This window comes from Chenopodium album, chromosome 18, assembly GCF_948465745.1.
Source record: "Chenopodium album chromosome 18, dcCheAlbu1.1, whole genome shotgun sequence".
In the NCBI taxonomy this organism is placed as follows: domain Eukaryota; kingdom Viridiplantae; phylum Streptophyta; class Magnoliopsida; order Caryophyllales; family Amaranthaceae; genus Chenopodium; species Chenopodium album.
This window is the reverse complement of record NC_137851.1, coordinates 50,103,334-50,129,425: the sequence shown is the minus strand read 5'-3', so window position 1 is coordinate 50,129,425 and position 26,092 is coordinate 50,103,334. Positions and strand designations below refer to the sequence as shown.

Below are 26,092 nucleotides of genomic sequence, written 5' to 3'. Positions count from 1 at the left end.
AGACCGGCTGAATGACCTAGGCAGTGCCGTGTGGGTCGATGGAGAGTCTATTTTATCTTTAAAGCTTAACTACACAAGCGGAAAAGTATAAAAAGCTTGAAAGGGGTATAGGCGGTTACCTTTAACTTAGCTCTGAATATATGAAAACAGCTACACGCGGTGACCGGATGTGTTCCTTGAAATGCAGCCAGAAAAACGCAAAATCACAGCAAAACAGATGCAGAGTTTCTCTCTCTAAAAAGCTCTCTCTTTCTCTCTCTAAGAAGTCAAAGGCTCTGGTGTGAAATGGGGAGAGAGAGAGGGTAAAACCTTCTATTTATAGAAGGGTAAAAGCAGGGGCATCCCCGTAAATCCTAGAAGGTGAATAGTTTTTATTATTCACCGTTTACTGAATGCCGCGTGTCATAGGCGCCACGTGGCCAGTCACGTGCCACCTGTGAGGGGCAAATGTTTTGGGTAAAATTACCCTGTCCATGTGGACTAATCAGAGAGGACCACGTGTCAAGCCTGGGCAGGTCCATTTGGGCCAATTGCCAGCTGACACGTGTCAACCTCAGATGCTTCCTGAATTGCGGCCTTCAAGGCCCAATTCCCAAGAACACCGCAAAACGGCGCAGCCCACCAAATCTAGGTCAAATGACCTAGAAGGGGCGCATTCTCCAATGACCCTATAAATAGGGAGATATTCCCCAAATTTTGGGGACGACATCCAATCATTTATTACACCTACCCTACATTCTCTCACATCAGAGAAACACCTGAACTCGGAATCCGAGAAGATCTCATTTTCTTTTCTGCACCTTCTCCTACTCATATTCAAGTACTAACTTGACCGTCGGAGGCGGAGCTCCAAACACCCGGAGTCTCCGTTGTTTTGCAGGTACAGGCGCATTCGGATCAGTCCTCGAGCTGTAACTCTCCCGGGGGACAAAAACACCAAAAACACTAATGGTTTAAGAAATAAAGTTAAGATACATAGACCCTCCACATGATCATTGGATTCGCATATAAAGCTCGGTTTAGGCCCATTTTAGTATTTTGGTCATAACTTATTCGTTATAACTCGGATTTGGGCTTATAATATATTGTTGAAAATTTGTTTTCAAGGCTCATCCAATTACACAATCATTGGACTCAGAATATGGATCAAAATAAACAAGATTGGGCGTTTTTTATAAATAGGACACGAAAAGGATGATTTTAGGGATACGAAATGAATGATTTTAGTTTAAAACATTTAAGAAAAGGTTGGAAATGGTTAAGGCTAAAGGGAAATTCACGAGACTCTTCAACTCTTCACCTAACTCAATAATCAAAGACGTGAAAGGTACTTATCACTGGGTTTGATTTTTGGAGAGACACAATCAAGTGTCTACAAAAAGCATCTTAATTGGGTAGGTAATAAAGATTATTGTGGGTCTAAAATATATGATATATGTATTGGTTTATATAAAACGTTATGCATCAAATATATTTTAAACATGAAATAAAGGCTCCATTTAAAGTATCATACAATAATATAGGGCTATATATATCCGTATCCTGCCACTATATTTGTTCAATGTCCATCACTTTCTCTAGCTGAAAAGGCCATGTTTGGTTATTAGAGTTTTGACCAAAAATGAGCTTATTTGACCAAGTTAGAGCTTGACTACATAAATCATCTAATTTGGTTGTTTGGTAAAAGAGCTTTTTAAATGAGCATATTGAGGCAAATAAGCTAATTTGTAAAAAGCTAAAAAATAGAGCTTTTTAGATTAGCTTATTGAGTAATGAATGTCAAAAGACAATTTTATCCTAAAAGTTACTTTAATTCACATTCTTGCCCTCCCAATTTCTTACCCTAGTCAAGTAAAAAAAATTATCAATGTCCTAAATTGTCATTTTATATGTGCAACTAACAAATAATTACAAATAATAAGCTAATTTTACCAAACAACTCTACACAAAAAGCTCTTATAAATCAGCTAGTCAAAACAGCTAATGCAACCAGCTAGTCAAAACAGCCAATGCAACCAGCTCTTATCACAACTAACCGCTAATTACAAAACAGGACCAAAGTTGACGTTATTAGTTGTACGTGGGCAATTGAGAAGCATGTAAAGGAATGTTTTGATCACGTAGGCAAATCTATGCAATTACATGAGTCATAGCTTACGAGGCTCCTACTAGGCATTATTATTATTAGTCGCACGATATATATCTATTAATCAACTATGTGGACCTAACTATTAAAATATTATAAGACGTACAAATTTTAGTCAATTTTCTTATAGATTACTCTATTAATGACATACATGTTTTTGACACAAATGACAAACATGTTACACTGCAATATATGTATAATAATTAAATTATTAATAATAATAATAAGGTTGCATGTATTGTTGCACTTGCGCATGAACATACAACTAAAAATATTTGGGGTCGTGTTGACAAGTACTTTTTAAAATAAAAACATTAATTAATTTAAGATTTAATATTGCTATTTCTATTATTTATATGAAGTATATTTTAATGTAAATGCTATTTAAAGCATATCTAAACTAGTTCATCTGATTTTGGTATTGTTAGGGTAATCATTTTTTTGCAGCAATTTAGTTATCATGCATGTCAATTTATGTAAAGTTTACAAATAATATTAATGCAGAATTTGGCGTTCTCTTCACCAGAAATAAGATGTTTATCTACGAAAATTTTATAAATATTGTTTGATCAAGTCTAGTTCTTAATAGAATGGTTTGGTCAAATTTAATATGATGTCTTAATTGAGTCTTTATCCAAACACTAATCTAAAGGTAATTACGAAGTATGTCACTAAGTGGGAGCTTAATTATTGGATACGTCTCAATATATATTTTTCAAAAACCTCATTCCTATACATATAATTATTAAAATTATTTAATATTTTGTCATCTTTTAATAAAATGGTGGTCTCTAATATAATTTCTTGGAAATTTTATCAAGAACTACCAATTAAAGCGCGTGTTTTGAAAACAACTACCTTTTTTTTTTTTTTTTTTTTTTTTTTTTTTTTTTTTTAAGAACTACCACAAAGTTGTAAAAAGTATAAGTAACACTACTACTCTAATAATTCCAACTAGAATATTCGGCATGTAGGTTTTCCTTTTTACCTTTACCTCATAAAATCACCATCTAAATTGATTAAATTACCCTTCATAAAGGTAAAAAATGATAAAAAGTGAGACTCAAATGCTGGCAATTCTAGCCAAAATTGTTAGAACTTTTTACAACTTTGTGGTAATTTTTTTTAAACAAATAAAAAATAAAATAATAGGTAGTTGTTTTCAAAACACGTTCTTTAATTGGTAGTTGTTGACAAAATTTCCTAATTTCTTTAACTCATTTTGAATTAGTTGAGTCCACAAAATAAAATATAATAATGTGTAATATTCTTAAATTAAATCATCATCATGTGCTTACCCTAAAATATTTGTATGTTAATTTATCACCTGTAATCAACAAAATTATTGCTACAATTTCTCTCAATATATTGTGCCCGGCCTAATGGATGGAAGTTTATCTGGTGAATGTGCATTGGTAATTAGGGCTAGGGTTCTGATGGTGGGGGAGGGGCGGTTGGGGGTCTTTATGCGGTGGGGGAGGTAGTTTAGGGATTTTGGACGGGTTTTAATTAGGGTTACGAGATTGGTGGTTTTGGAGATCGGGAAGGGGCGCTGATATGAGGGTGGGTTTTGGTGGCGGCTGGAGTGGGTTCTGGAGGATAAGGGCTCCGGAATGGGGTTGTAGGTGGTGATGGGGAGGTGGTTCGTGACTTCGTAGGTGATGACTGCTTTAGTTTTTTTTTTTAAAAAATAAATTGTTGTTTTTTAAAAAAAAATATTATTTTGTTAATAATTTTTTTACCAACCAATCACATGGTGACACGTCCACCTTACCCTGTTGATCAGTTGGGACTATTTTGAGCAAGTATTCCCCAAAGTTCAGATTATTTTGAGCGAAAGGACAAAAGTTGCGATTATTTTTACCAATTTTTCCTAAGATTTGTTCCCAAAATAGAATTATTATTTTTTTTAAAAAAAAATCAAGAACGCACTAGAAGGTGACATGTGTCATTACTGAAATATTTTTAGTATATAATTATTGATTGATAGTAAACTGCAAAGGGTTTTTTTTTTTAAATTTATTTATTAGTTTGATGTATAACTTTTGGTTTCAATAGTATAACAAGATTAACTTTTAAAAGTACAAAAAGCTGAACAATTTTCTTCCTTGGAAACCCCGTCAATGGATTTACTAAAACGGCATTAAATATTCAATGAAATTACCAAAATACCATATGGCACATATTATACATATGCTCATGTATAATAGATATTTGACACGTTTGTTTTATCATATCTGCCAACACACAAATTCAACAATTAACAGTAATAATATCTCTAATTAACAAGTAAAAGTTTAAAAAGTTGATATTATGATAAAAATATACACTGAAACGATTCAAATAAGGCTTCACATGAATATTATATATTTACATTATAATTATAAATCATAAAAGTTAGTAAAATTTAAAGTTGTGACTTGTGAATAGTATATAAAGTCAAAACATGCCAATTAAAAAATGATGTAAGTAAATTAGGAAGCTAAGCATCACATAGTGTATGAAGAACAATCTTGATGAACGTTGCTTAAGTCTAGAAGCTAAGCGCACATATAGATGAAGTGATTGCTGAGTATTGCATAATGAACGTTTCTTTTTTCCTCTTTATAAGATGATTTTTTAGAAGTGTGTAGACAAGGAAGGAAATATCAAAGGTATACATAGAAAGAAATCAATCTTTTGGAGATTTATTGACATATTTCCTTTTAATAATGTCAAAAATCATGTCACTTTCCATATAGAATAGATATTTTCTAAAACTAAAATCCTTTCTCCCCTTTCCTGCTTTTTAAAACTTATGTGAATTGAATCTTTAATTATATATATAGTGTATGAAAACAATATCTACATTTCAAAAGTTATATATACTTTTTTTTTTATTTTATTTGTAAAGCAAACATAACCTTTGCATTCCTTTTTTAGATGATTTTTTCCTTACCAATTATGACATAAGGAGTCATATATAATGTATAATTATACAACTCTATATAAGGCTTTATTCTCTTCCCTGTTAAAGTCCAATAAAAATAAGCTTGTAAAAATAAATTTTAATCAGTAAAAATAATTCCAGTTTAGTAAGGGTTAAGAGATCAAAATCTAATTAACTTGACTTGTAATTTTTTTTGGCTTTTAAAAAGATTATATTGGACCTTATGATACCACGTTTGTCCCAAGATAATTTACATATTTGAAAAATAAAGTTTGTGAAATTAATTGGATTGAGAACTGAGATAAATAGCTGAAAAGAAAAGTATATCTGATCTAAATATTTGGGGATGTATGTGTTATATATACGCCACCTCCTCTTCAGACGAGCCTGGTGGTTGTTCGGTTTTCGCTTTTTGGGGTGGGAGTACTTGGTCGTTGGGGTTTCCTTTTCTTCAACCAATTCGGTTATGTCTTAGAGCCCCACAACCCAAAGCGGCAAAGAACAAATAGAATTTACTACAAAAGCCGATTTTTTTAAATATGAACCATAAAAGAAAATACCTGTTAAATCGATCGCAAGAATACCAGCTATAATACCTATTATCCAAGGAGGAATACGTCATATATATATATGGGAGGGATCTACTCCGCAAAATTACAGAAATGCCATTATTAAAGGATCATTTTAGATGGTTAGATCAAAACTAATAAAGGGCTGAAATTGGTTCTTATATAAGATTGAGTTCTTATATAGAAGAGGGTTCTTATATAAGCCTTCCTCTATATATATATATATATATATAAGTGAACACCCTATAAAATTTCCACTAATTTAATTACTAACTTGAAAAGTTATTAATTTAAATAAGTGGAGTTCAAGGTTATTATAAGTTAAGTTTGGAACAATAAGGGTTATACTACTAATACTAGCTTAGCTCATAATTATTGTAAGTTTTTTCAAATAAGTACAAATCATAATTTCACTGAAGAGAAAATTGGATTAAAAAAAGTGATATTACCTACCAATCCCTAGCTCAATAATAAATTTTTCTATTTACAAAAAAAAAAAAAAAAAAAAAAATGGAAATTTTAATAAGATTTTCATAAATCCGCTTTCTAATAATTAACCCACACATGGTGAGTTATAAGTTATTAATGCGAGTTTGCTTAAATGGATAATTGATTCACCCTAGATAACTGTATCATTCTTAGTGTTTTGTCGAATATTTAACTAGTCAATTTCAATAAACACAACTATTTATGAGTTATAATTATTGTAAGTTATTTCAAATAAGTATAAATCATAATTTCATTTAAGAGAAAATTGGATTAAAAAAAGTGATATTACCTACCAATCCCTAGCTCAATATTAATAATATTTTCATAAGTCCGCTTTCTAATAATTAACCTACACGTGGTGAATTATAGGCCATTAATGCGAGTTTGCTTAAATAGATAATTGATTCACCCTAGATAATTGTATCATCTTTAGTTTTTTGTCGGTTATTTAACTAACGGATTTCAATAAATACAACTATTTATGATTGTATTTGATGCCACTACAAGTGTCGTATGACTATAAGTCTATTACTCACAAACTCTATCACTTATAATTTTTTTAAAAAGAATTTCCAAATTTATCACTCCAATAGTCTAATCTTTAGTAGAAACAATACTAACCTAATGTATAGATGATCAAATAAGAAATCTCAAGAAGTAAACATTGCCTACTTTAATTTGACAATGACATAATATAAGCTTCAATGATCAATCATTATCAGTCATAAAAATTGCAATATTGGCTAAACAAATCAATCATCCTATTCCTCAATTTGTTTTGTTTTCTCTCTCCTCATCTACATTTTTTTCAACAACTAAAAAGATTTCCCAGTAAAATAATTACGAAAATTTAAATAAATAATTGCTTAATTTAATTTTTTATTTTATTTTATTTTTTTTATTTTTAAGAACTGCTCAATTTAAACTTGGATATTACAAGTTCCCACGATTACGTCTTCTCAATAGACGACTAGTTAAACTCTTTGCTCTAATTTTCATCTATTTAATCCTTAACATTTCTATTTCTAAATTCTCCATTTTTCTTCCAAATTACCCTTCAATTTTTCTGGGTTTTATTCATTTATTGAATTTTATTGTTAATTGATCCAATTGTTGGGTTAATTTATCTGGGCTCACCCCAGTTCATGTAACTGGGGGAGCTAGCATCTCAATTAATCAAGGTATGTATGCATTTAACTTTTTGTTATTCAATCAACCAATCACATGAATTAACCTCTTATTATTTCAATTTAATCAATGTGAACATGTTTAATTAAAATCACAACAATAATTGCATTTTGATTTGTTACCATTTCTGGGTTGATTTTGGTTTGTATTATTGCTAACATTTTTAATAGAGATGATTTCGTAACGGTTGTCTCTTTCTCTCTCCTACTGGGGTGATTCATGTGTGTTTAGTTGTATCAATAATCACCCTCATTATACTGCATTTCCCACAAAAAATTTAATTAATTTTCTGGGTTATCATATAGGTAAACCTCTCAAATTAAGCTTTTTTTCAGTAGAGTTTGAATCTTAGTTTTGCTGCTACATTTTTGCACTAAAAAAAAAGGCTGAATCTTTTTATCAAAAAATTCAGAATCTGTTGATGTTGATGGTCCATTCCCAATTTCCTCCTTTTTTTTTCCATTAAAATTATTTGGAAAGTTTTTTGAAATTATTCTGTTGAAATTTATATTCATCTGGATGGTTTTGTAAATAAATGATTTAAATTGTTTATTTTTAGGTTGATTGTCAATTCCCATTTTTTTCCCTTTCAATAATTGTTTGAAAGTTTTTTTAAATTAATTATCTTGAAATGTATAATTATCTAGGCAGTTCTGTATACACTATGCAGAGTATATTTTGTTATTTTCAATACTGTATTTGATTGTCAATTACCGTTAAAGATTTCACGAAAGTTTTTTTTTTTTTTTAGAGAGAAAAGTACTAGTATATATGGTTGAACTTTATTTTTACCTAGGTGGTTATGTAGATTGAGAAATGTTTTGATGAAAGAGAAATGTTATTTTTATGTAGCTGTATTTTTACTTTGTTTTTTTTTATGCTGATTGTGATTTCCCATTTCTTATTTTTTCCATTAAAAATATTGATATTTTAGTTCAAACTTTATTATATTGAGATGTATAATTATCTGGGTGGTTCTGTAAATTGAGAAAATTTTATCAATTTTTAATTGTTGTTTTAATATTTTATGTTGATGGTCAAAAAATATGAGATATATTTTCTAATTTATTATGGGCAATTTCAAAAAAAAAAAAAAAAAAAAAAAAAAAAAAAGAGTAAATTTTATTATTATTATTTTTGTTTATTTTAATCTGTTTTTCCTTTAGTTTTGGAGGAATTGAGTGTGATTGATAAAATTTAAAAGATCTCTGTTATTTTTTAATTTATTTGTTTTGAGATTAATGGTTGACCATGTTTGATAGGTTGACAAAATTGTGAGCTCTTACAGAATGAAGGGTGCTGTACTTGTTGCTCTGGCTGCTACCATTGGTAATTTCCTACAAGGGTGGGATAACGCGATGATTGCTGGTAACATAGCTTGCCCTTTTGCTGTAGTCTGCAGTTAAAGATTCATTTTTTTTGTCTACATTTTAAAGTATGTTTTGGTTGTTGTTGGTTGGATTATCTGTTCATTATTAGTTTTCTTAAGCATTGTTATTTATTTATTTATTTATTTTTTTTATTATTTTTTTTTTTTTTAAAAAATATTGTTATTTATTTTATTTGATCTATCTAGTCTTTTGAATTTTGTGAAACATGATTTTCTTACGTGATATTGATATAGGGGCTATTCTTTACATCAAGAAAGAACTTGAACTATCGACTTCCATGGAAGGACTTGTCGTGGCAATGTCTCTCATTGGAGCCACTGTTATAACAACATGCTCAGGGGCCATATCAGATAGTATTGGTCGGCGTCCTTTGCTCATACTGTCTGCATTATTTTACTTTGTGGGAAGTTTGGTGATGTTGTGGTCACCTAATGTCTATATTTTGCTTTTAGCAAGGTTGTTGGATGGTTTTGGAATAGGGTTGGCTGTGACCCAAGTTCCTGTCTATATTTCCGAGACTGCACCACCAGATATTAGAGGATCTTTAAACACACTTCCTCAGTTTACGGGCTCTGGTGGAATGTTCTTATCATATTGCTTAATCTTTGGGATGTCACTCATGGCATCGCCTAGCTGGAGAATAATGCTTAGTTTTCTTGGGATCCCTTCAGTTTTTTATCTTCTGTTTGCGTTCTTCTACTTGCCTGAATCACCAAGGTGGCTTGTCAGCAAGGGAAGGATGTCTGAAGCGAAGAAGGTTCTAATGAGATTACGTGGCAAAAAAGATGTCTCAGGTGAATCTCTTACTTAATTTTTCGTTTATATGTTGTATATTAAACTTAGTTTTGTCCTTGTTTTTAGATTCAAGTAGTGTCTAAAGAATCTAGCTATACCATTCAAGAATACCTGTGCGATATTTATTTTTCAAATTTGAGGCTTTATATGAATCCAACAGTCTGTATGCATACTAAGTGCTGATTATGTGGTATTGATGTATTATGCTTTCGTAAAGTCTTAGCTCAAAGTTTGAATATGATTTTGGAAATGAATCTGTTACTTGATGTTTGCTTAGTATTAAATGTGAAGACATAAATTGATGAATGCGCGTTTCTTGTAGATTCAAATAATATTTCATTTCATCCACAGGGATTTACCTTGAATTGACTCTTACTTTGTAACCTAGTGTGGTTTCATCTTGGTGTGTATGAATTTGCTTAGTTCCTGGTCTTTTGAGTACTATTTTTTGTGTATTGTGTATCTAGATATTTGCTATGTTTCTGGTTAGGTTTATTAATTTTCCTTTGGAGAAATGGCAGCTAAATTAGTGTTTGATAGCATCTATGTTCACCAGCTATCATATTTTGAAAAGAAAATTCATGGCAATGCATGTTAATACATCATACTTTAAGTTTTCACCTTAGTTTTTATGTAATTTGTCATTGATTTTTGTTAGAGAAAATGGGATAGCTTTATACTTCATGCTTAAGGAAGTATTATTTTCGGAAGTTGTTACACGCCTCTCTGAGGGGCCGTTCCACCTAACAACAAGATGAGCTATATTATTCCCCTCCCTCATTACAAAGACTCTGATAAAGCGTTAAAAGACACTCCTTAGCTTACAAACTTCATCCCAAACAGAAATTTAGGACTAAAGCCATGAACTTTAATCTTAACTTTTCGAAACAAGAACCTCTTGCAAATACCCCAAATTTGACCCCACCTGCAGTAAATAACTAACAGCATCTACCTCAGCTTCACTAGTCCTAGATGAATAGTTGACCTTCTGGTTGTTTGTTAGCAATATCGTCCTTGCAGCCTCTGTCTTGAGTGTTATTTTTTATACTATGAGTTGCTCTCCTGCTGTATTTATTATACTATTATCTTTTGCAATTGTTCTAATATGCCATCTTTTACATTTATGTACACATGGTAGACTAAACTTTAAAATGTCATGCCCCTTGATTAGGAAATATTGTTAAGAACTACCCACTGAATATGTCATTTTGTCAACAAGTACTCGCTTAAAATTTTTATCAAAAAAACTACCCTTAAATTTTAGAAGTTTGAGTAGCACTACCATTTGTGAATTGCGGCAAGAATCTCCAATGAATGGCGCACATTTTAAAATTATTTTAACTCTTAAAATTGGTTCTAACCATTATATATATATATATATATATATATATATATATATATATATATATATATATATATATATATATATATATATATATATAGCTTCCCATCCTCTTTCTCATCTTCTCTTCACAAAAACACATCTCAAAATCCAAAGTTTTTAGATTTTGACAAGTTAAAGAAGAAGAAAGTTAGTGGGTTTTTGTGAAGAGAAGATAAAAAGGAGGTGAGTAGTTATATATATGAGGGTTAGAACCTATTTTAGGAGTAAAAAATAAAAATTGAGCCTCACTCACTCACCGGATATTCTTGCTTGAATTCACAAATGGATAGTGCTACTCAAAGTTTAAATTTAAGGGTAGTTTTATATGATAAAAATTTTAATCGGGTACTTGTTGACAAAATGACATATTTAGTGGTAGTTCTTGATAATATTCCCCTTGATTATGCAATTGGGTTGATATCCCATCAGGATGGTAACTGTTTATTCTCATAGTGTCGGTTACTTCCTTGGACATGCACTCATTCAGTTAGCTCTTAGATTTTCAATATTATCCTGCTTTAATTTTCTCGCCTAACATGCTTAAGGTTTCTGATAGTAGTTGATAGAAACAGAACACAGCAAGAATCTGGCATGTAATAAATGGACTTAACCAAGGACTTTAAACAGTTTAATTGATAAGATTGAGTTTTATGGGAGGATTTACTTACAATTTAGGTTTCCATTCATCAAAATCACCTGTTCTAATGATGATTCTTTGACCCTCTATACAAGTCACTTGTATTTGATATGCTGGTTCCTCAAAAAAAAAAAAAAAAAAAAAAAAAAAAAAAAAAAAAAAAAAGAGGCTGGTTTTTAATGTTGATCCCCTGATTAATTCATGTCTTGGAGTTTTGAGAGCATTTGAGTCTGTTAACACTAGATAGGAATTGTTTGTACATAACATATCTAGCATTAATACTTTCCAAAGAGCGTATGTGTTCACTATTTCTACTGTTATAATTAGAGTTTACTTTTCTAGGATTATACATTTTCCAATTTTCGTCACATATATCTCCATTATTTGCTCTTCTTTGGTTTTGGATAACGATGGACTAATCAACATTGCTCATTTAAATGCCTGAAAATATTATTCATTGTGGGTTAGCAGAAAGTTGTTACCCTTTCGATTAAGATATGGGTTTCTGTTATCGTAATGATAAGGGAGAAAGCTGTTAAGAGGCATCGGGGTAACCTTGATGCTGATAGCTTAAATGTATGACTTAATTAAGCAGCTGTTGCTGGTGAAACTGTTTTTAATGCAATTGGTCATTTTCACAGGTGAATTGGCTTTGCTCGTTGAAGGCCTTGGTGTTGGGAATGAAACTTCTGTAGAAGAGTACACTTTAGAACCATCAGAGGAGACAGAAATAGCTACCGAGAAAGACAAGAAAAAGTTATATGGAGCAACAGAAGGCCTTTCCTGGATTGCAAAACCTGCTACTGGACAGAGTACTCTTGGCCTTAGGTCCCGTCATGGAAGCATGGTGAACCAAAGTTTTGTTGACCCTCTTGTGACTCTCTTTGGAAGTGTCCATGAAAAGTTCCCTGAACAAGGAAGCATGAAAAGTATCCATAATTTTGGCAGCATGGTTAGCACTGCAGATGTTGATGCTCACAGAGATCAGTGGGACGAAGAAAACCAAGATGGGGAAGATGATTACGAACCAACAGCTGAGCCAGCAGAAGGGGAGGATTTTGATGATGGTGATTTGCATGCTCCATTGATTACACACCAAACAAGCATTTATAAGGAGGATGATGGTATTCCTCCAGTTTCTCATGGTACAGTTATTGACTTGGGTGGTGGAAACATCTGGCAAGGTGCAGGGGAAGATGTATCATCTACAGATATTGGAGGGGGTTGGCAGTTGGCATGGACATTAGAGGGTAGAGAAGGCGAAGATGGACAGAAAGAGAAAGAGTTTAAAAGGGTTTATCTGCATCAGGATGGAGGGATTGCTTCTATGCGTGGGTCTCTTCTTTCACTTCCTGGTGGTATTTTCGAGGGAGATGAAGACTGTGTTCAGGCGTCAGGGCTTGTAAATAATCCTGCACTGAATTCCAAGGAGCTTTTGGATCAATATCCTGTAGGTCCTGCAATGGTCCATCCAACTGAAATTTCTTCTCAAGGACCTAGCTGGAAGGCTCTATTTGAACCAGGAGTCAAGAGGGCATTAGTCGTTGGAATTGGTATTCAAATGCTTCAGCAGGTAAGAAATCCTATACGCTTTACTATCTGACTATGAACATCACAGTTTCTTTATATGCTTGCTTGAAAAGGTTTTCATATTTTGTCCCTTTAATATAACGTCACTTGTCAGTGGTTAGTGGTTAGTGCCATACCCCTCAACCATTTAAATAGATAACAATACGGATATCACCCCAAGACTGCTAGAGGAATTTGACAAAAACGGGGTTAGGGTTCTCAAAATGTATGCTGCCTTACCCTTCTGATACAGATAAATTGGCTGCATTGAACTTTTATTCATTGATCAACAATGTTTTTATCTTACTTTTTTAAAAAAGTACATGATGGATTATCCCGCCTTAGCAGGGTATTTCAGATTACCCCTATGATTATAAAGAAGCTGTTTCTGATGACCTGATATAACAAGAAACAATCTTTTGCTAATTCACAATAAATAAGAACCATGAAAAATTTAATGAGCTATTATATTGTAGCCTATTATAATCATAATGTATAATAGTGTTGTATCTTTTGTGGGAATAATAAACTAAATATGTTCAGATTGGAAATCTTCAATATAATCGGTAGCAATTGTGGTGAGTATTACTCAGGGTAGATTGAAAGAGTATTTTTAAAAATAAAATTAAATACGAACCTTTTCAACAGTGTCGGTCAGATTGGGGAATAATTGTAACCATTGACTTTGTCAATCTTGGGTTTTGTATACATATAAGAAGCAACTCTAGAATATTATAGACAACTATATCTCTTAGCATTGCTTTCATCGGCGGTTCTGGAAAGAGTTTAATGGAGACAATGCACTAATTATGCTGTTGATAGCAGATAATTTGTTTCCACTGTATGTGAATAACTACATAATAAGCTTCATTTGATAAAAATTAAAAACTTCTATTTTATTTGTCAGTCATTTTTCTGCAACTCAAAATCTATTAGTCTGCATTTATACAGAATTTTCTTATTGTTCTTCGATTGTGCAGTTTGCTGGTATAAATGGTGTACTATATTACACCCCACAAATTCTCGAGGAGGCAGGAGTGGGAGTTCTTCTATCTGATCTAGGGATCAGCTCTACATCTGCCTCATTCCTTATCAGTGCACTGACGACCTTCTTGATGCTTCCTTGCATCGCCGTTGCTATGAGACTTATGGATATCTCTGGTAGAAGGTATGAAACTTTTTGTCACCTAATTATATATCCTGTGACTAACCTCAGTTATCTATCCTATTACAATTATACTACCTCCGTCCCAGCTTTATGTTTAATATTTACCTAAAATGGATATCCCAGATCAAAGATAACGTTTTACTTTACCCATGATTTGCCCTAGTCTTTTTTTTCTTTTCTTTTCTTTTCTTTTCTTTTGGGCCCTAAATTGCCCTACCTGCAACACAAGGGAGTACTAATTTGGCACTTGATTTTCACTTTAAGATGCTTTTTATATGATCAATGATAAGTAACATAAATCAGTTCAGGCTTTATGTGCCTTTGTATATATTAATCTAGATAGCATTAGTATATGCTCCCATTTTGTCTATATTGACTGTAAATTTGTAATATCTGGGTTTTTATTTTTCAGGTCACTGCTGCTTGCTACTATTCCTGTGTTGATAGCATCATTGGTCATCCTAGTAATTAGCTGCTTTGTTAGCATGGGCAACGTGATTCATGCTGTTATCTCAACCATTTGTGTCATTGTATACTTCTGCACTTTCGTCATGGGTTATGGACCCATACCGAACATATTATGTTCTGAGATCTTCCCAACTCGAGTCCGTGGTGTTTGTATCGCAATCTGTGCCTTAGTTTTCTGGATATGCGATATTATTGTCACCTACAGCTTGCCTGTGATGCTTACTTCTATCGGCTTGGGCGGCATCTTCGCTTTGTATGCTGTCGTTTGTGCCATCTCTTTGGTGTTTGTCTACCTGAAGGTCCCAGAAACAAAGGGTATGCCTCTAGAAGTTATCACAGAGTTCTTTACAGTTGCATCTCAATTGAAAGCTGCTGACTGAGTAGAAAGAACTGATGATAAGTGAGCAAACAATTGACCAGAGAAGTCATTTTCTTGTAGAGATTAGTTGATTGTCATGATGGAACTAATTTCGATTCAAATACAGTTAAATATAGAAAATGAAAGCTTTTCTGTTTATCAATTTTGTATTATCCCTTAAAAATTTACATAATGATCATAATAATTTACATCGTTTCCCATTTATTTGCACCATATTGTAGTTCCTTTCATTGTATTAGTGGTAGTAATTGCGGTTGTTTTGAGAGGTATTAGGGAACGATAACCCTTCCGTATGGTCGTACTTAATTATATATTATTAATAATCAAATTTTATCACACTAAGGCTAAGTTACGAACATGTAAATATTAAGTAGCCACTGGTAATTAAAGACATAACCCTGTTGGGTCAACCAGTAACCATGGGTCACGACCATGCTTCTTTGACATTCCTCGGAGTTTTTTAGTTTGTCTGAAGTTCTAAAACATCTAACATGTTCGGAACTTTAGAAGTTATAACTACTGTCATACTGTTTTTCTAAGGTGAAGCAGACTATCCAAAGTTCAGGTTTTTTATTTTATTTTATTTTTTTGCAATGCACCAATCGCTAGAATACTGAGCACCAAAGTTGATAGCTAGAAACAAGAGAGGCTTCATGGTATTTTATAAAAAAAAAAAAAAAAACACAGTTTGGAGAGATTAGTCGAAACTCAATATGATGGCGGTGTGGCCAAGGGCAGCAATGTTGTGAGCAGATCCAGAGTTAATTAAGTTCAGTTGTCATATATATGTTAAGTTGGGGTCCATTCATTCCTCTTTGCTGCTGGATGTCCTGCGATCCTGCATCCATTGCCTTACAGTGGTGAAGGATATCAAGTGTGATCGCGACAACTGTAGACATTGCTACTTCAAGGAGGGAGCGTGGGGGAAGATTTAAGAGTATTGATTTTGAATAATGTCCACTAAAATAATTACAAAAATTTAAATAAAGACTTGGTTAATTTAAACTTGGATATTACAAGTTCCCACGATTACGTCTTCTCAGCAGACGACTAGTTTGCTCTAATTTTCATGCATATGATCCTTAACATAGCTTGTCCTTTTGCCGGGGTCTGCAGTTAAAGATTCATTCTTTATTGTCAACATTTTTAAAGCATGTTTTGGTTGAAGTTGGTTGAATTATCTGTTCATTATTAGTTTTCTTAAGCATTGTTATTTATTTTATTTGATCTATCTAGTCTTTTGAATTTTGTGAAACATGATGTTCTTACACAATTTTCACATAGGGGCTATTCTTTACATCAAGAAAGAACTTGAATTATCGACTTTTATGGAGGGACTTGTCGTGGCAATGTCTCTCATTGGAGCCACTGTCATCACAGCATGCTCGGGGGCCATATCAGATAGTATTGGTCGGCATCCTTTGCTCATATTGTCTGCATTATTTTACTTTGTGGGAAGTTTGGTGATGTTGTGGTCACCTAATGTCTATATTTTGCTTTTAGCAAGGTTGTTGGATGGTTTTGGAATACGGTTGGCCGTGACCCAAGTTCCTGTCTATATTTCCGAGACTGCACCACCAGAGATTAGAGGATCTTTAAATACACTTCCTCAGCTTACCGGTTCTGGTGGAATGTTCTTATCATATTGCTCAATCTTCGGGATGTCACTCATGGCATCACCTAGCTGGAGAATAATGCTTAGTGTTCTTGGGATCCCTTCGGTTTTTTATCTTCTGTTTGCTTTCTTCTACTTGCCTGAATCACCAAGGTGGCTTGTCAGCAAGGGAAGATTATCTGAAGCCAAGAAGGAATTAATGAGATTACGCAGCAATAATGATGTCACAGGTGATGAATCTCTTACTCTCTTACTAAATTTACATGTCTAAAGAATCTAGCTATAACATTCAAGAAGACCAGCAGGTTACTTATTTGTCATATGTGGTTATTTTTATGAATCCATCAGTCAGATATGCATGCATACTAAGTGCTGATTAAGGGGTATTGATGCATTATGCTTTGGCGAAGTCTTAGCTCAAAGTTTGAATATGATTTTGGAAATGAAACTGTAACATGATGTTTTCTTAGTATTAAATGTGAAGACTTAAATTGATGAATGCGCAATACTGGTAGATTCAAATAATAGTTCAATTCATCCACAGTGATTTAGCTTAAATTGACTCTTTACTTAGTAACCTAGTGCGGTTTCATATTTTCATCTCGGTGTGTATGAATTTTCTTAGTTCCTGGTCTTTGAGTATTTTTTTTTTTTTTTTTTTTTTTTTGCTGTGTATTAACTATCTAAATATTCGCTATCTAAACATAGTAGTCTAAACTTTGAGATGCCATGCCCTTTGATTTAGCAGTCGAGTTGATATCCCACCAGGATGGTCACTGTTTATTCTCATAGTCATAGTTTCAATACTTCCTTGGATACGCACTAGTTTAGTTAGCTCTTAAGTCTTCCATACTATATATCCTGCTTAAATTTTCTCGTCTAACATGCTTAAGATTTCTGGTAGTAATTGATAGGAACAGAACACAGCAAGAACCTGGCATGTAAGAAATGGACTTATACAAGAACATTTAACAATTTAATTGGTAAGATTGAGTTTAATGGGAGGATTTACATACAATTTAGGATTCCAACCATCAAAATCACCTGTCAGTCTATATAAGTCACTCATTAAATATGCTGATTCTAAATGTTGAGCTCCTAAGTAATTCATGTCTTGGAGTTTCGAGAGTATTTAAATATGCTGGTTTTAAATGATTGGAATTGTTTGTACATGACGTATCTAGCATTAATACTCTCCAAAGAGCGTGTGTTGAGTCACTATTTCTACTGCTATGTTTAAGAGGCATTGGGGTAACCTTGATGCCGATAGCTTAAATGTATGACTTGATTAAGCAGCTGTTGCTGGTGAATCTGTTTTTAATTCAATAGGTTGCTTTCACAGGTGAATTGGCTTTGCTAGTTGAAGGCCTTCATGTTGGGTATGAAACTACAGTAGCAGATTACATTATAGAACTATCAGAAGAGTACAACATTCACTACCCTCAGCCTGCAGATCACATTATAGAACCATCAGAAGAGTACAACATTCGCTACCCTCAGCCTGAAGATTACTTTTTAGAATCATCAGAAGAGTGCAACATTCGCTACCCTCGGCCTGCAGAACTTGATGCTCTCAGAAATCAGTGGGACGCTTTCAGAGATCAAGGTGACAAAGATGGGGAAGATGAAGAAGGGGAGGATTTCGACGATAATTTGCATGCTCCATTGGTTACTTCTATACCTTGGTCTCCTCTTTCACTTCATGGTGGTGTTTTCGAGGGAGGGGAAGACTGTGTTCAGGGGTCAGGGCTTGTAAATAATCCTAGCTGGAAGGCTCTACTTGAACCAGGAGTCAAGAGGGCATTTGTTGTTGGAATTGGTATTCAGATGTTTCAGCAGGTAACAAGTCCTACACACTCCTACATTTGAAAAAAATTAAAAAACTTATGTATTCTATATGTCATTGTCTGCAACTCAAATTGAGCATTGGTTTTGTGCTATTAGTTACTTCAGATCCTGTCTACTTTGTATCATCATGCATTTATACACTATTTTCTTACTGTTCTTTGATTGTGCAGTCACTGGTATAAATGGTGTTCTATATTACACCCCACAAATTCTCGAGGAGGCAGGAGTGGGAGTTCTTCTATCTGATGTAGGGATCAGTTCTACATCTGCCTCATTCCTTATCAGTGCACTGATGACCTTCTTGGCGCTTCCTTGCATCGCTATTGCAATGAGGCTTATTGATATCTCTGGTAGAAGGTGTGCAACTTGTTGTCACCTAATTATATATCCTGTGACTAACCTCAGTTATCTATTCTATTACTCTTATGCTACCTCCGTCCCAGTTTAAAGTATAATATTTACCTAAAACGGATATCCCAGATCAAATATAACATTTTAATTTACGCATGATCTGTAAAATCTAGATAGCATTAGATATATGCTCCCATATTTTCTATATTGACTGTAAATTGGTAATATCTGGGTTTTGTTTTTCAGGTCACTGCTGCTTGCTACAATTCCCGTGTTGATAGCATCATTGGTCATCCTAGTAATTAGCTGCTATGTTAGCATGGGCGACGTGATTCATGCTGTCATCTCAACCATTTGTGTCATTATATACTTCTGCACATTCGTCATGGGTTATGGACCCATACCAAACTTATTATGTTCTGAGATCTTCCCAATTGGAGTCCGTGGTGTTTGTGTCTCAATCTGTGCCTTAGTTTTCTGGATATGCAATATTATTGTTAACTACACCTTTCCCGTGATGCTTACTACTATCGGCTTGGAGGGCATCTTCGCTTTGTATGCTGTTGTTTGTGTCATCTCTTTGGTGTTTGTCTACCTGAAGGTCCCAGAAACAAAGGCTATTCCTCTAGAAGTTATATCAGAGTTTTACAATTGTATTTTACATTAAAGCTGCTGACTGAGTAGGCGAGTAGAAAGAATTGATCATAAATGGGCAAAAATTTGACCAGAGAAGTCATTTTCTTGTAGAGATTAGTGATTTTCATGATGGAAGTAATTTCGATTCAAATACAGTTAATTTCGATTCAACCAGTAACCAAAACATGGGTCACGGCCCTGCTTCTTTGACATTCCTCAGAGCTTTTTAAATTGTCTGAAATACTAAAACGTCTACGGAGTTAAATGTTAGGAACTTTAGAAGTTATCGCTACTGTCATACTTTTTTTCTATGGTGAAGCAGATTTCCATTGTTCATGGACTTTTTTGCATTGCACGCACCAATTGCTAGAAATACTGAGCACCTCAAGTTGATAGCTTGAAACAAGGGAGGCTTCATGGCATAAAAAAAAACACCCCGTTTGGAGATTGGTCGAAACTCAATATGAAGGTGTGGCCAGGGCAATCTTGTGAGCAGATCCAGAGTTAATGTTCAGTTATCATACTGACGTTAAGTTGGAATTCATTCATCCCTTTTAGCTGCTAGATCTCTTACATCCATTGCCTACACTTGTTGCTCGACGTCAGGCTCTCACTCATCAAATGTAGTTGAAGTATAGACTTCAACATGCTTACAGGAAATCAAGTGTTATCGCGAAAACTGTATACATTGCTACTTAGCGCTCAGAAAACTTAAATACCAGTTCTTCAAAAAGGGAGATTAGGGGGAGATCTTAAAGGTATTGTTTCGAGTAACGGCCACTAAATTTTGTAACTTAAATGAGTATTTATGTACACTGCTGTATGAACTATAAAATGCTTCAGCTCTGACATGCAAAATTTTGCAATAGAATAAAACATTTGGTGATTTTGGTCTGGGATGGAGAGGGGAAGCTGCATACTCAGACTTAATCTTCGGGGGATGCTGCATTGCTGTCTGAATTCTCGGGAAGAGGATCTGATTTGGGAGATTTAGACTCATTTAATTGGCCATTTTGAGTCCTGCTCTCTGCACGATCATGTGATTTCGACTGAGTCCTGTAGGCCCTTTCAAAATCTTTGGCATTCACAGGATCAATAACTAACTTGTTGAATTTTTGCTCCTGCAAAATGTGTCATAACTTATTTAGGATTCTGAACAAACAGAAGGCATATTTTGGCAACCAATAGCAAAAGAATGATAAATTGAAGTGGGCGATTTGATACACCAGACTGCCAGAGCATCATTAATAAGAGTATAAAAAAAGTTTACAATAAAACTCAGTAGAGACAAAATAATGGTGCACGTTAACATCGAGTGGCTTGTATTGTCTATTGGAACAAGTTCAACCAATCAACAGCAAATTTCTACTGCAATCAACTACGACAAAATAATAAATTGACAGCAGAACTTGAACAATCCCTCTCTCGACAACTGACAAGCTTACTTTTGAAATAATTTCAGAAGTAAAACTATTCTTAAGCCAAAAGAAGCAGAGAGGAAATACTAATTACACTAACCATAGCCTTGTACAGCAAAATTCTAACTTAAAATGTTTAATGGTTATCAGATGTCAATTTGTAGGTCAATTAGGTCTACAGTATTATCCAGGTCAAACTCTCAGGCATATTCCAGGTTATAAAAAAGCACAGATCTTGGTCATATATATATATATATATATATATATATATATATATATGGCCAACTAAAGCTTAGGCTCCTTGCACTTTGTCAGAAGTTTAGGCATTAGATCCCTTAGTCTAAGCTTTTAGAAAGGTATAGTTTCACATATTAGTAGCTGTCTTTGGTTACAAATGGGAATGCTACTCAGATTCTTCATCTACATCAAGGTACCTGTATCCAGATTCCAACCCTTGGATACACCCTGATACATCTATGACGTATCAACCAAGTCACAAAAACCTATACATAAGAAGTGGGACATTGACACAGTGGCATAATAGCTAGAAGAGTAACAGAGAGCTCTATCATATTCAAACAAAAGATTTTATGACTGCTACAAATTTGGTTTTCTACTCTGCCAAATAAATGTGACAAGAACTTACACCCTGCAAGGCCTCCAGCTTCTTCTGCAATGCCTCGTGCTCAGCCTGAATGCGAAATGGAACTCCATGCTTTTGATACACATTGTTTTGTGCAAGGTCTTCATCAATATCGCTAACAGTAGTTGCAAAAGGATGATTTGCTGGAATCCACCTGACTGTATCAGGGTCAACATCGGGTGGAATTTCATCCCCTTCCTTAAGAAACACCTTAGGGCGCTTCCACTGATATGCTCTTGATCTTCTTTTCTGATGGATTGCTCGCTGTTCTTCTGTCAGAGTTACTGGGGCCAGCCGATAAACCGTTCCACACATCTCTACTGAAGTATTACTGTTGCTTACTTTGATCATAGGATTATTAAATGGGTCTTCATATTTGAGAGGTTTGGAGCTGTAAGAATACATTGCAAGGAAACAGACATCAATTACATTCATCACTTGCACTCTTAAGTCATTGCAACATTCCCTCATTCAAATAATAGGCCAAATGACTTCTAGCATCAAACCTAAAAACTATACAAAAATTGATAATATGTAGATATTTTCTAAGTTGCATCTAACAAGGGTTAAAAAGAAAGAACAAGATATTAAGCTTTACAAAGAGTAGGCACAAAAAGCATGAAAACACATTCAGTGCTAGCTTATGGAGAGGTAACAAAGGCTAAATAGTAGAGATCAGACTCATACATGCCTCTTCTATCAGATCTGAGCTGGCCACGTCTAACAAGATCTGCCACAGAGCCAGGACTAGTGTCCCTCAACTGTCTTGCCACATAAATTCTCACAGCAATAATCAGGCATGTAGTTGCAATAAAAAATCCAAGTATTAAGTTTGCTCCAGAATGCTTATTGATCTGATAAACAAAGAATCATCAGGTTAAATGCTGAAAATTAAAAATTTAATGCAGCAATGCAAAAATTTTATGTCACCTTAATGTCCTTAAATGAAGAGCATATCGTCGTAAATGAATAGAATATCACCGATGGAATTTGACAAGTTCAATTCAAGATGGCAATAATAAGTGATTACACATCCACTCACATTAAAAGCTAAGGCAAGCACCATAATTCATAAATATACATTAGGAGCTAGGAGTACAAAAGCTTAACACATCTATATCTACATAATGATAGCAATTCTACAGAAATGACCGGACTTGTAACTTCCCTTCACATCTTTGTTTCTCGCCCTGAATCAACCTCATACCATGTATAATGGGGGAATTAATGCGACTGGATTCAAGAGATACAGTTTCCAAAAAAAAAAAAAAAAAAAAAAAAAAAAAAAAAAAAAAAAAAAAAAAAAAAAACTTGCATAAAGGACTATGTTGTTCCATCACACAATCCTTCCAACATCTTTTCCCCTGTAAAAGCTGAAAGTATTTCTCAAAAATCGAGAATTAATATAATCGTTTCCATGGAATGACACAACCTCGAATCCCCATCTGACATTTAGCGGGAAGCACAAGAGTTTAGGTAGAAATAAATTTTTAGACAAGATTAACAAGAACATCCATCCTCGCCACGAAATTAAACTTCCCAAGAGAAATTTAACCAGAGATTCAACAGCTTTGAAAGTAGCCACCCACTAGCATTGCAAATTTGCAATAAGAACACCATTTACCCTTTCCGAATCCTTGCTACGATTACTGAAAAGAAACTATCATAATTCATGAGCACAACAGCTCCCCACCCCAACCAGGCTGCACTGCATTCGTCCAACAAATAACCGAAGTCTTCGACGCTAATAAGTTCATGCTATCAGCTTATCAAGTACCCAATTACTGGTTACTACCTAGATTTTGAGGTTAAGACTACATAATAGAAAGTGCAAAACTCCTCCTTTCCTAAACTATTAGCAACAATTTCAGACTATTAACTATCCTCATTCCAAGTACCATACCAAAACATAAAATAAAAAATAAATAAAAACAATCTCCAATTCAATTCTTAGAAATTCTCATCGACATTTTATCACAAATTAATAAATAATCGAGCATATTATATGATTATAACAGAAACTGACCACGACAACAACAGGAGGAAGAGAAGTGACAGCTTGTTGAAGTTTCTGGAAAGATTTTCCCAAATTGAAAGCACTTCGCTCATTTCGACTTGAATCGGACTGAGTGGAAACGGTGGAATCGGTAGTAGAAGCAGTCAACACAAGTTTTCCGCCATGATTTCTGGGACGATTGAGCTTGAAATTGGCATAATCAAATCCAAATTCAGTTCTGAGCTCAATTCCAACGCCATTGCTACAAATTCGATGCTAATTGAAGAAACAAGACAAATTGCAGGCAATTTAATTTGAAGGAGTATTATGAAATTCGACATTTTTATGAATCAAAGAGGAGAGAGAAAGAAAGAGGGGTACCTGAGAGTGGAATCGAAGGGAGCACAAAGACGCCATTTTTGGCAGGGGAGAAGCCAAAACATTGGCATTCACAAACATCGAAATTTTGGAATTAGATTTTTAGGGCTTTTATTTTTAATTTTATTTTTAATTTTATTTTTATTTTTTATTTTTAAAAAAGGACCAGCAATTTTTACTCAAGAACACTTGTAAGATTTTTAGAGTGAATTTTATGGTGACAAATGACAATTTCACATGTCCTCAAAAATAAAAAAAATAAAATAAAAAAAAAGGACACTGATATTCCCAAGGCATTTGTATAATCTTCTTACAATCACTATAATTGACATTTTATTGGAAGAGACACCATTATCAAAGCTTTACAAGTATTTGCTACCTCTAAATTTGTTTTATTAATAAATTTCATTTATTTATCAAGCCCTTAATTAGTTTGTAAAGGTGTTTTCATGTCAACTTAAAACCTATTGATGTTCAACGTACCTTTATTATTAAATTTGCTATCAAAACAAATTTCATATTTACTTTTTTAGATGTAAGAAAATTTACATTAATGATTTTTTTTTATTTTTTTATTTTTTTTTTTGTATAAAAAATTGCACTATGTCTGTATACGTGGGATACTTCAATTCTCAAATTCTTAAAATCTAGTTGCTAGACATTCTTAAGAATTGGTTTCAATTTTTTTTTTTTTTTTTTGTAAGTAGACAAAGGTTTTTAAATATTGCATCTTAATTATTTACCAATTTCTTTGGCAGATTATTGATAATCATATAATGATGGAAGAAAATGTGCATGTTAGTTGTGTTTAGTACACAGTATCAATCGTGAAGAACTCCTTGAAGATGCATCAAACGTATTTGGAGTTGAATTAATATGATCTTAATTGGAATATTTAGCTACTTTTTTTAGGGAATGGAATATTTAGCTACTAATATTAAAAGCAACCAAATATTACAAAGCATTTTATTGAATAAATAAGCTTGACATATTTAGATCCTTAAAGTTTACAGGTTGCAGGTAGATAATTTGCCTTGGAAATGGCTTTTTTGCCTTGGTAATATCAGCACCCAAAAAAATGACAATTTCACATTATTTGAAGAAAGTGAGAATTCCAAATTAGATCATAAACACATAGGCACAAGTAGAAGAATGTCTCGGTTTATCACCATAGAGTACGAAAAATACAAATTAATTGACAAATTTACAACTTAGTCAACAAAAAAAAATCAATCAGCAAAATATTTTTTTTCATAATAAAATCAACATATATGAGGTTGAACCGAGTATAAGCTTATCACGTGATTTTATCATGGTGATAAACTTGTACCTTCTTCCCAAATTGCACACCAATACAAGTTCGAAGTGATATACTTGCCCATACATAAATGATATCAGTATTGTTTGGGTAGTAAAATGGTCATACTTATTTTAGTCAAGGGTAATTCTATCCATATAAGCCCAAAGGGTTTAAAAAGGCCTAAAAGGCTCCAAATAAACCAAATCAATGTATTAATATGGCCCATATATGTACTACTAGGTTTCACTAATACTCATCATGTACTACTATAAATACCCTTTGAGGGGCCAAAGGTAAGGGGAGGTCACTCTTACACTAAGATGACTACACTCCTCCACTCTCTTTCCCCTAAACTCCTCTCAAAATACACATTGTTTGGCATCTAAGTGGGGCGTCGGAGGCTCCGCCCCGGGGTCCACCCCTGGAGCTCGGGGTTCATTTTGCAGGTCCATTCAAGGCCCAAATCCGAGCTTCATAAGAAGCCCTTCAATGCCCAGTTTGCTCATTTTTTGCCGAAACAAGTATTAAACAATTATTATACAAAGTCGTTGTTTTACAATAAAAACCTCTAATCATGTATTCGTAAAAGTAGTTGGTTAATACTACGTACGTTTATTCAAAATATCTACAAGCCTATATAAAAGGCAAGAGATGAGCATACCACAACACCAACATTGATAATGATATTATTGACGCATACACGCATTATTGCTATACAAGTTCGTGGAAAGCAATCAGTATAACATAGACTAAAGTTAAAGATGTTGAAATAACATAACCTCTTTACCCCAAAAA

General features: G+C 33.7%; 3 protein-coding genes across 3 annotated transcripts; 2 read left to right on the top strand and 1 right to left on the bottom strand.

The window, feature by feature from the left end:
• The first annotated feature begins 6,945 nt into the window (after positions 1-6,945).
• On the top strand, positions 6,946-15,307 carry LOC145592519 (monosaccharide-sensing protein 2-like). The gene is made up of 6 exons (XM_081649012.1): positions 6,946-7,314; positions 8,584-8,689; positions 8,946-9,506; positions 12,170-13,101; positions 14,078-14,265; positions 14,678-15,307. Exons 2-6 carry the CDS (start codon positions 8,611-8,613, stop codon positions 15,111-15,113), a joined length of 2,196 nt encoding a protein of 731 aa, XP_081505138.1. The 5' UTR covers positions 6,946-7,314; positions 8,584-8,610; the 3' UTR covers positions 15,114-15,307.
• A 1,094-nt stretch (positions 15,308-16,401) lies between these two features.
• LOC145592321 (monosaccharide-sensing protein 2-like) lies at positions 16,402-19,593 on the top strand. Its single transcript, XM_081648764.1, has 4 exons — positions 16,402-16,957; positions 18,070-18,573; positions 18,746-18,932; positions 19,173-19,593. Exons 1-4 carry the CDS (start codon positions 16,441-16,443, stop codon positions 19,591-19,593), a joined length of 1,629 nt encoding a protein of 542 aa, XP_081504890.1. The 5' UTR covers positions 16,402-16,440.
• A 659-nt stretch (positions 19,594-20,252) lies between these two features.
• Positions 20,253-24,147, bottom strand: LOC145591033 (protein MULTIPLE CHLOROPLAST DIVISION SITE 1-like). Its single transcript, XM_081647421.1, has 5 exons — positions 24,001-24,147; positions 23,650-23,895; positions 22,311-22,477; positions 21,627-22,014; positions 20,253-20,683 (listed from the first exon to the last, which is right to left on the bottom strand). Exons 1-5 carry the CDS (start codon positions 24,076-24,078, stop codon positions 20,489-20,491), a joined length of 1,074 nt encoding a protein of 357 aa, XP_081503547.1. The 5' UTR covers positions 24,079-24,147; the 3' UTR covers positions 20,253-20,488.
• Positions 24,148-26,092: the final 1,945 nt, after the last annotated feature.